General features: G+C 42.6%; 1 protein-coding gene across 2 annotated transcripts in view; it reads right to left on the bottom strand.

Moving 5' to 3' along the window:
* Positions 1 to 11,337, bottom strand: part of Mdn1 (midasin AAA ATPase 1) — a 121,306-nt gene extending 109,969 nt beyond the window's left edge. For both annotated transcript variants that reach the window (XM_029476051.1, XM_029476052.1), the window contains exons 1-2: positions 11,102 to 11,337; positions 1,867 to 2,093 (exon numbers count right to left, since the gene is read on the bottom strand). In XM_029476051.1, the coding sequence (XP_029331911.1) occupies positions 1,867 to 2,093; positions 11,102 to 11,203 (329 nt within the window). In that variant the 5' untranslated portion in view covers positions 11,204 to 11,337. The remainder of the gene's footprint in view (positions 1 to 1,866; positions 2,094 to 11,101) is intronic.

The following is an 11,337-nucleotide window of genomic DNA, read 5'->3' as shown; positions in this document are numbered from 1 at the left end:
TTTTTTTTGTTGTTGTTTTTGTTTTTTGAGACAGGGTTTCTCTGTGTAGCCGTGGCTGTCCTGGAACTCACTCTGTAGACCAGGCTGGCCTGGAACTCAGAAATCTGCCTGCCTCTGCCTCCCAAGTGCTGGGATTAAACACATGTGCCACCACTGCCTGGCTTTTTTTTTTGGTCCTCATTTTCTGTCTTGCCTGTAGCACCACTACAATTTACAGAAATCTCAGTTCTGAAAGACACACCTCTTCTGGCCATGGGGACCCAAGCTATTCATACCCCCAAGCATGAATGTTTAATTATTTAGAGTCCCTATTGTATTGTTGACCACAGTTTTTGTGCCCATTCTGGAATCTTGAAGGACCTGGGCTGCTCTCTAATGATGGACTAGTATGGGAATTGCTGAAATATACCTATAGCTGAAAGAAAAGACATAGCATAAGACAGTTAAGAGCCCAGGGCAGGAGTCACATTAGTCTCAGATAAGCATGCTTTTCTTTGAACCGAGGATGGAGAGGGGTGCTGTGTGATGCTGCTTTCTGAACATGACATGGCCACTGCTGTCATGAATTTACCTGTACAGCATCAAGCCAAAAGATCACTCAGCATTCCAACAGACTGCACTAACTGAATTCAATAGGTTACAAAAGCAAACAAAAAACAAAAACAGAAGAGGAACACATGAAGCAGAGAAGAGGACATACCAGGGGTGGCTGCCGGGAGTCGGATGTACATGCCTTTAACCTTTTTTTTTAAGTTTGCTATTTTACTTTATTTTTTAAAAGATTTATTAATTACTACATGTAAATACACTGTAGCTGTCTTCAGACACACCAGAAGAGGGAATCAGATCTCATTACAGATGGTTGTGAGACCATGTGGTTGCTGGGACTTGAACTCAGGACCTCTGGAAGAGCAGTCAGTGCTCTTAACCACTGAGCCATCCATCGCTCCAACCCACCTTTAGCCTTTAATATTAGCACTAGGGCAGTGGAGGCTGGTGGATCTGAGTTTGAGGCCAAAACCAAATGACAACAAAAGAACATAAAATTTGATGCTGGTCGAAAAATACAAATTAATTAATTAATGAATCTTTAACACATTCCTAACACATTCTCTAGAGGTGGGATTTCCAAGTTGCCACAATTCCTGCTTCCTGCTGCTTCTCCAACAGCATGTAACCTCAGAACTACCTCATCTGCACATCTGCCAGATTCTGAGCTGACTGGGACATCACGGCTGTTCTCTCAGACACTTCATGCAGGTAAGCCAAGAATACAGGTACACACCTATAGTCCCATCACTTGGTAGACTACTGGGAGAGGACCACAGACTGAGGTCAGACCAGATAACCAGTAAAAGCTGGTGAGGAGATGGCTCAGGGGTAAGTACTTGTCACCAAGGATGAACACATGAATTCAACTCCCAGGAAACACATGGTGGAAGGAAAGAACTGACCCAATCTGTGCTCTGACCTCTGGGCCACCCTCTATGAATAAATGAATGTAAAACAACAACAATGACAACAAAACTTAAAACAAAACAAAACCAAAAAATAACAAAAATTGGGTCTGGAGAGACAGTTCAGCATTTAAGAACATTAGCTGTTCTGAGTTCAATTCCCAGCAACCACATGGGGTGGATCATGACCATCTATAAAGGGATCCGGTGCCTTGTTCTGGCATGACTCCTACATTAAAAACAAAACAAAACAAAACAAAAACCCTCATAAATAAATTTTAAAGACTCAAGCTCTGAAGCCTCTCACCTCAACCTCCCAAGTGTTCTGGATACAGCAAGAGCCACCACACTAGACTTGAGAAAAGAGGCCATCATCTTACAGAGAAATATGAACCAAATGGCTACTCACGGAAGAACGTCAGGATGGCTACCAATGAGTTTGCTCATTGACACACTGAGTCGTTCATGCAGATCGTGGTTGACTTGGCCTCCAGTTTTAATGGCTTTAGCATTTCTTTCCAGCAAATCCAAAAGGATAGGGCGCAACTGGCGACCAAGCAAAAGGGTATAGTCTTTATCTAGGAGCAACTGTGCCAAGGAATCCAGGATGCATTGGCGATCTTGAGGTGTCCACACCTGAGTGAGAAGCAAGACAAATGTCTATGTAAACCATATTCTTTAGTACCAGAAAGATCAGAACACTAACTTAGAATCAAAACACTAATTCCTAAATTTCTTAAGTGACTTCATAATACAACGAAGCATGGTTTTGTCAAAGAAATTTAACAGATTTGACCAGAACACAGAGAAGTAACTGCACTTTTTAACTATACACAAGAGGCCATTTTAAAGAGCAGTATGATGTCACACATCTGTGAGCCTGGCACTCAAGACCCTGAGATAGAAGATCTACAGTTTGAGGTCACCCTGGGCTACACAGGTACAAAACAGGGATTCCATTCCAGGGATTTTTGTTTGTTAGGTTTTGTTTGGTTTGAGATAGGATCCCAAGCTGGCCATAAGCTCAAAGCAATCCTAAATTTTTCACGAATCCATTCAGTTCTGCACCACCAAGTAATGTTATCCTATGCATGTACAGTAAGTATTGTTATCATAAGCACATATGGTAAGCCAGCTCCTGTTGTCAGGGAGTGAGTGATGTTCTAAGTTCCACTGTATACCATATTTAGAATAACCTTACTAATTTTATCTAATTTTTTCCTAGTTATGTATGAAAATGGGGCTAATCAGAAGGATACATACATACATACATGCATACATATCTTAAAGCACTAAAAAGCTATACATTTAGAGGCATTCTCAGTGGTAGACATTTGGCCTATCACCCATAAGGGTGGGCTTAATTCTCAGTACCAGTAACAAATCACGTAACATATTTCTTTTGCAGCCAAGACGCATAGGGCATATAAAAGTTGCAATGGTTTGATTAACAAGTTTTTCATATTTATAATGCTGTAAAAGTATATCCATAAAATACTGTTCTTTTTTTGTGTGTTTTTTTGTTTTTGTTTTTTCGAGACAAGGTTTCTCTGTGTAGCCCTAGCTGTCCTGGAACTCACTCTGTAGACCAGGCTGGCCTGGAACTCAGAAATCCACCTACCTCTGCCTCCCAAGTGCTGGGATTAAAGGCGTGCGCCACCACGCCCGGATGTTCTTTTACTTTCAACACTATTCTAAAAGAGGATTTAAGCTGGATATGATTTCACCCACCTATTAATAAATGCTGATCCGTGTTTTGGGTAAACTTGAATATCTGGCAGATTAATTATATCGTTTTATTTTTACTATTTTCAGCTTACAATGGACATATCAGATATATCGCATTGTAAGCTAATGTGTATAAGAGCATGCGATGGTAATCTTGGAGATACTTAAAAGAAAAAAAGCTCTTAAAACAAATCTTTATGAAAAATAAAGTAGTTTTCTATCACTACCAAAACACTATTATAAACTGATGGTTTAAAATAACAAACAGTACTGTGTCATTTATTTCTGGAGCAGGAACACATTTTCCCAGAAAAGTTTACAGGAGTATTATCAGTCTTCCTTGACTCTCCATAGCTTCTGGCAGTGGCTATCAATCCTCCATTTTCTCTGGCTTTCAGCCACACCACTCCAATCTCAGCGTCTGTCAGAATTACCAATGCCATTTCTCCATCCTTTCACAAAATTTAAGTCACACTGAATTAAGACTCTAGTGATCTTATTTTTTTTTTTACTTTTGTGAAGGATGGTTAGTATGGTCAAATTGACCAAACCTAGACTCATCTTTTGAGCATATTTGTCACTACAAGGTTGGCCTCTCAGAGTGCCAGTGAGGGATTATCTTGGTTATGTTAACTGATATGGGAAGAGTCGCTTAAATTGGGTAGATCACTCCCTGAGCAGATGTGAACTGCATAAAAAGAGAACTAAGGAGCAGCATTCGTGCCAGGCATAGTGGCTCATGCCTTTAATCCCAGCACTTGAGAGGCAGAGGCAGGCGGATTTCTGAGTTCAAGGCCAGCTTGGTCTACAAAGTGAGTTCCAGGACAGCTAGGGCTACACAGAGAAACCCTGTCTCAAAAAACCATAAAAAAAAAAAAAAATAAAATAAAAAAAAGCAGCATTCATCTTCTCAAACCCTGGCTGTGGACATAAGCACAGCAGCTTCATGCTCCTGAAGTGAGTGAGTTCCCAGACACAATGCCTGTGAACCAGAATAAATGTTTCCTCCATTGCATTTTTGTCAGGGCATTTTATCACAGCAGCAATAACAAAAACAACAAAAAGAAACTAAGATAATTTTCTTATGTTCTCAAAGGCTATTTCCAAAGGACAGCAAATATTAGGGGCCAGGATTTTTCCTATTTTTGGTAGATACAGGTTGTTGTTTTGCAGTGCTATGAATCCAAGTCCTATACTACAGAGCTATATCCCCAGCCTTGGCAGACACATTCAACTACTAAACTGGCACTGTGCTAAGTTTCCTCAATTCCTGCCATAAATAAAACTACTTAATGAAATTTAAGTAATGAGGGCAAGCATAGTGGCACATGCCTGTAATGGCCAACAGCTGGAGAAAGCTAGTTAACAGCGCCTGCCTATGGTTCCTGCTGCTCACAAGGCTGAGGCAGGAGGGTAGCTGAGCTCAGGAGCTCTCGGACAGAATGGACAATATAGTTAAGCCCCAAAACAACAATAAAACTTAGGACTGGGGACCTGCTTGGTTACTTATTTTGCATCCATGAAGCCCTGAAGGGTTCACTCACCAATACATATAAATAGTGTGAGAATGCAGAGGCAGCAGTTACACAGGACAATTAATTATTTAACTGACTTTCTCTTTTTGTGGCCCCAGCTTGCAAGCCCATGTCCTGGCTGCCAGAACAACAAGGAAGCAGGGAATGTTCAAGGATTTGCCCCGGAAATCCAAGTCTACCAGACCACCCAGGCAACTGCATTCTTGGGAAATTCTGCCTCTTTGCAAAATGAGAGCTCCTGGAGAAGCCTCACGGGTATCTATGTTCACAAAGCTTGAGTGGGTTTTATTTAGGTGGTTCACATGCATACTAGTCTGAGGGAAGCTCAAGACACTGATGAAACTACCAAATACTGGGCCAGTGAGATGGCTCAGCAGGTGAAGGTGACTGCCATAATCCATGTGGTAAACGGAGAGGACATTCTATGAGCTGTCTGCACACGTTAAATGTAAAAGTAAATAAGCAAACAGAAAAGACATTTTTAGGGTGGTTCAGGTGCTCCTTTTATCAAGCTTAGCAACCAGTTGAATGTAGTGGCTCTGTAATCCCAGCACTGGAGGCAGAGGCAGGTGAATCTCTGAGTTTAAGGAGAGCCTGGACTACACAAACTCGTGTCTTGAAAAAGAGAAAAACACACCAAAACACAAAGCAACCAATTCAGTTCCTTTGCTATAATGACTAGTAGGTCTCAAAGCTAAGACAAGTCTCATTCAGTACACAAGTGAGCAAGCTGTGGCTCCCCCCAACACACACACACCCCAGCAGCCCTCACTCCATCCCTACCCTAAAAACCCCTCCCTCCTATAAGCTGGGCTTCTCTTCCCCCAGCCCGGTTCCCAGTCTCTGGCCACCTAACTAGGGTGCCTCTCTTAATCAGCATCTCCTCTGTTGCTCTCCATCCCCCTCCCCTTTCCAGCCACGTTCAACCTGGACTCTTCTTCCCCTGCCTGCTTTCCCCGTAGAGCTGTGTAATAAAAATCTTCTCCATACTTTAGGAGTCATCTCCTCCTTTTATTTCAAGGTTTTTTTTCCATTCAACTAGCAGAATTATTAAGATTTATCAAAATTCCCAAAAGCAGCCCAGGAAAAAAGAGAAACTTTTTTCATAATTTGTAGGTTTGCCTATTTACTCAGCTAAGATAAAACTAGTACATTGCTGATTTCGCCTCTTCTCAAAGCTGAGTTTAATGTGTAAGTTTCCTTTGTGATTTTTATCTCTACTCGTTTACTTATAATTTCATTTATTAAAGATGTACTTTAAGCACAAAGAGAACCCTCTAACATAGTCTATAAATCCCAAGCATTTAAAAAGGGGGGAAGGGGCTGGAGAGATGGCTCATGGGTTAAGAGCACTGACTGCTCTTCCAGAGGTTCTGCGTTCAATTCCCAGCCACCACATGATGGCTCACAACCATCTGCAGTGGGATCCAATGCCCTCTTCTGGTGTGTCTACGTGTACTAGTTGTTTTTTTTTTTTTTTTTTAAAGCTGAACATGATGTTGTATTCAAGAGATATTCGAGGCAGAGGCAGGGAGAGCAGAGTTCAAAGTCAGCCCGGTCTACATAGTTGACTGCCAGTCAGGGTTACCTTGCCTCAAAAAAGGAAAAGAGAAGAAAAGAAAAATTTCCTATTTCGCTTTCCACACATATACTATGGAACTGTTACTGTTACAATGGAGGCTGAATTAGAAAGAGCCTTAAAGGGTCATCCAATGCTTGAAGCACTGAAAAGTTTTTCAAAACTGTTCTACAAAGAAACTGTTTGAACATCCCAATTCGTAAGCAGGTTGATCTGCTCAGGCTGAGTGCTGCCTGCCCACCTGACAATGGACTGGACACCAGAGCTACAGTCCTCCTTAAGGTAGGTGCTCTGAACTGTCAGTCTGAAACAAAGTGGGCAGTGACAAAGGAGACAAATCCTCCTAGGGTTCCATGGAAAACAACTGCAAACACAGTCAGTCCTCAGAACAAACGGAAGTTAACTACAAGATAAAGCTTTTAGGGCAAACGTCAACTCAGGGGCAACAAGTGACTCAATTCTTCCCTTACCATCCCCATGTCCCTATGTTCACCACCTGGGCAGTCTGACAGCCAGAAGGAAAATGCCTCCAGGTGTGCCTTTTTGGAGAAGTACATTCATTAAGTAGCTCTGAGCCCTTGATTTCTAAAGCTCTAATAAAGGCCTGATGCTCCCACTATCCTGCTGTGCTCTGCATATAGACCAAACTGTAGAATAAAGTTGCTCTTTTCCACCTTAAAAGAACCTAGAGAGTCTGTGTATCTGTGTGTGTTGTTCTTCTCTTCCATAAACTCCAAGTTAGCTTTTGCTGCACTGATCACAGTGAGAGAGGAAAAGAAAGCACTCTATGTGAAAACAATGTAAAAACAAAGGGGCACATGCCAGTAGCAGGGGACTGAGGCCTGTCAACCTGTGATCATGTGGTATAAACTGCCTACCATGTGGAATCTCTAGATTCAACCGTGGCGTCAAATAAAATTGAATGAAGAAACAATTAAAAAAAAAAAAAGACTATAGAACCAAGCATTGTGGAATAAGTTTGTAATGGGTCTGAAGTCTGGTGGGTATTTCAAGTGTACTCTGGAAAACACATCAAGACCCCGTCTAAATATTACCATTAATGCAAATAATAAGGATAGTAATACATTAGGGCTGAAGTGTTCAATGGCAGAGCACTTGCCTAGCATAGTGAAGCCCTGGGTTAGAGCACAATCCCACAAAAAATACTAATAATTATTGCAGTTGTTTGCTGACCACTCAGTGCTAGGCACTGCTGGCATTCTCCTCACCTGCATTTTCTAATCATCAGAGCAACTGTATGCACAGAAGCACCACAGCAAACACTTTACCCACAACACTTATAATCGTCCATGAATTTTTTTTCCTTATAATGACCTATAGGTTGGAGACTGTCACTCCCATTTTACAGATTATAAACCATTTTACAGATTATAAACTGAAGAAAAATATTGAGGCTAATCTAGGTCACAAAGTCTTTGGACTCAGTCTCCAAAATAAATGAGAGCTACGGCTGACAAGTTAGTAGAAGAGCCTGACCCTCCCACTGCAGAGCACAGGCCTGAGGTGACTCTGCTGGAAGTTGTACTGTTTTGCCGTGACAGCACTAGGTCAACCCTAAAGCATGCTAGGCAGGGACTCCCTCACTGACCCACATCACCAGCCTAGAAACCCTGCTATCCACAACAATTCTATTTTAAAGCCATTATATGTATTTAATCAAGAAACAGCGAGGCATGGTGGCGCACGCCTTTGATCCCAGCACTTGGGAGGCAGAGGCAGGTGGATTTCTGAGTTCCAGACCAGCCTGGTCTACAAGGCCAGCCTGGTCTACAGAGTTCCAGGATAGCCAGAGCTACACAGAGAAACCGTCTCTAAAAAAAAAAAAAGAAACAAGAGATAAAGTTAGGTAATTGGCTGGGAGTTGGTCATGCTGCATGGAGGAAGAGGCAGCAGAGCTCAGAGACCTGTACTAGGGCTCTAGAGAATCGGACACCCTCTTCTGTCCTCTATGTACACAAATCTCCAGTTATGTTATGTCCCTGTACCTATCTATGCTTGGTATTATTTTAAACACCCTCCTCTCTATGTATGTAAATATAGACAAATGTCAAAGTAGAAGAGGCATCACAGTTGCAGTGACAATGCATATAGATTTTGAAACAAAGCCCATGGTACGAGCCCGAAATCAGTGCTTGGAAAACAGATGCAGAATAATAAGGAACTCAAGGTCATCCTTAGATATACAGCAAATTGGGAGGCCAGGCTGGAGTACGTGTAATTTTGTCTCAAAAAGTAAAGTTTTGCTGGGCGGTGGTGGTGCACACCTTTAATCCCAGCACTTAGGAGGCAGGGGCAGGTAGATTTCTGAGTTCTAGGACAGCCTGGGCTAAACAGAGAAACCCTGTCTCCAAGAAAAACAAAAACAAAACAAAAAAGTAAAAAATTTAAAAAGTAATACCAAGGCAAAGCAGGGTGGCACATGCCTTTAATATCAGCACTCAAGAGGCAGAGGTAGGTGGGTCTGTGATTTCCAGACCAACCTAGACTATATAGCAAATTCTAGGCCGGCATGAAATGCTGCCTCAAAACACAAACAACCTCAGTGGGACAGTACAAGGGCCTGGATCCAAAACCCAGAATGATGCACTCAGCCCTCACAGCGACAGCTGGCATGTGCAGTTCTGGAATCGGGATATAGTCACTGGGTAATGGGAGAAAAAAGGAAACTCTCATAAAAAACTTTCTCTTCAAATCTCAAATTCCAGAGAGTCAATACTTCCTCATCTGTATTATTCTCTAATGAAGTGTTTTTGTTTCCAAAACGAGAGGTGTGTATGAGCATGGCAGTACCTACCTGTACTCTCAGCATTGGGACTATCAAATTCCAAACAAAAAGAACCACAGTATAAACGTAACCAACTCTGGATGAAAATATGTAAGCTATAATCCAACAGAGTTAAAAACAAATCTGAAAGGTTCCTGAGACTTGCTAGAATTCAACAAGGTCCCAACTCCTTAGGTCATGGAAGCTTTCTAGTTTTGTGGCACTACTATACTATTTTCAGAATTTACACTGCATGGTTCTTACATGTATGTGTTAGTGTCCCTAAACTATTACATCACACACACACCCAAATACTACAACCTCACACCCAAAACATAAGCATGAATCCCTTTAGATGCTAAAAGTTGACCCTATGATGTCCTGTATGCTAAGCAAATGCTCTCCCACTTCAAGAACTCTAGACCATCTACACTCTACACAAGACATAATCCAAGAGTCTTTCACAAGGTCAGCTCATCTAAACCAATTATCCCCTTCTTTCACAGAATCCACCAAAAAAAAAACCAAAAAACAAAAAAAAAAAAAAACACGTTTTCTTCCCAGGAGTGGTGATGTACGCCTTCGCCTTTAATCCCAGCACTTAGGAGATCTCTGAGTTCGAGGCCAGCCTGGTCTACAGAGTGAGTTCCAGGGCTACACAGAGAAACCCTGTTTCGTAAAACCAAAAACAAACAAAAAAACCATTTTCTCTCTAGAGTGCTTATTCTTGCTGAGTCCACCTACAGCAATTTTGATAAGGGAGCCACACAGGACAGATATCCAGGAGATGTATCCCACTAGGTTTGGTTTTTCACATTCAATTTAGTATCAGAAACGCCTTTTGAGCCAAGCTAGTCCTAAAGCCTGCCTTGAATCCTAGCAGTCTATGTAGGGGCCAACCTGGTCTACACAGTGAACTCGGAGACATACAGAGCTACAAAAGAGAGATGTTATCTCAAAAGGAAAAACAAATAGACAAAATGCCTTTTGGCTAAGGGTGTAATTCAGTGACAGAACATAGGTTCAACACCTCAGGAAAAACTCAGAATTTTCTCTGGCGAATTCTACAATGTTGCAAATGGCTCAGGTTCATTTATCTACGCCAGTGACTTTCAGCCTTCCTAATACTGCAATCCTTTAATAAAGTTCCTCATTTTGTGGTAACCCCAAATCATAAAATTAATTTCGTTGCTAACTCATAACTTCAATTTTGCTACTGTTATGAATTGTAATGTAAATATGTGTCTTCCGCTGGTCTTAGGCGACCCACAGGTTGAGAACCACTGGATGGGATACACTGATGTTGACTACTAAAACAATGGAGTGTATGTACTTAATGCACTCTTGGCAGAGTGAGTTTTACAAAATTAAAATCACATCTCTCTAGACTCAAGCTTACAGACAGAGCAGGTATGGAAACTTAGAAGGAAATTAAAACGCAAAGTGAAAACTTGTCTAGAAAGGATGATGCTCAACTCAGGCAAAAGTCAATATGGCAAAGATCTTGAAAACGAAAGACCCATTTGGTAAAATAAATAAATAAATAAATAAAAGTCTTTCAGCTCCCAATTTAACTGTCTTGTTAAAACCTTCAGCTGTTTGTTATGAACCGTCACCTAAGAAGTTGCGAACTTCCCGGGTGTAGAGACAAGATTTTTGCGTCTCCTCAGTGGTGTACTGAGACGCCCAGAAAATATACTACGGGTGTTCGTCAGTGGGCCAAAGGGAAGGGACAACGTAAAGAAAAACATCCTTGCAAGCATCCGAGGGGTGGGGAAAGGGAAAGCGCTGGCTCAGGCAAAGCACGTGTCTGGGGGGTGGGGAGGCGGACAGAAGCAGCCTCTCAGAAAACTCTCAGAAAAGCCAACCGCACTGATTCCGGAAGGGCATGCTCTCCACAACGGCCTGAGCGCCGGGCAGGGGGCGAGGAAATGGAAGCTGACCCCGAAAAACAAAGGCCCTTTCCCGGGACTCGGCGCTCCCGGACCCGGGCCCGCCTCCCTTCGCCCACGCTCACCGACTTGGCCAGGAACCTGTTCAGCTCGCCGCTGCTCTTCTCGTTCTTGGCGGCGATTAGCCGCAGCGGCCCGGCTACCAGTTCCACAGAGAGGTGCTCCATAGTCTCCGGCCGCGGCCACGGGGCCGCGGGGTGACGGCCGAAAACCCACGACGGCAAGAGGACCCCCGAAAGCCGGCAAGCAGACACACACGTGGTGAAGGAATTCACGTTGCGTCATCAACCTGCGGCGGCGC

This window comes from Mus caroli, chromosome 4 (assembly GCF_900094665.2).
Source record: "Mus caroli chromosome 4, CAROLI_EIJ_v1.1, whole genome shotgun sequence".
Taxonomy (NCBI): Eukaryota; Metazoa; Chordata; class Mammalia; order Rodentia; family Muridae; genus Mus; species Mus caroli.
This window is presented reverse-complemented; position numbering and strand designations above follow the sequence as displayed.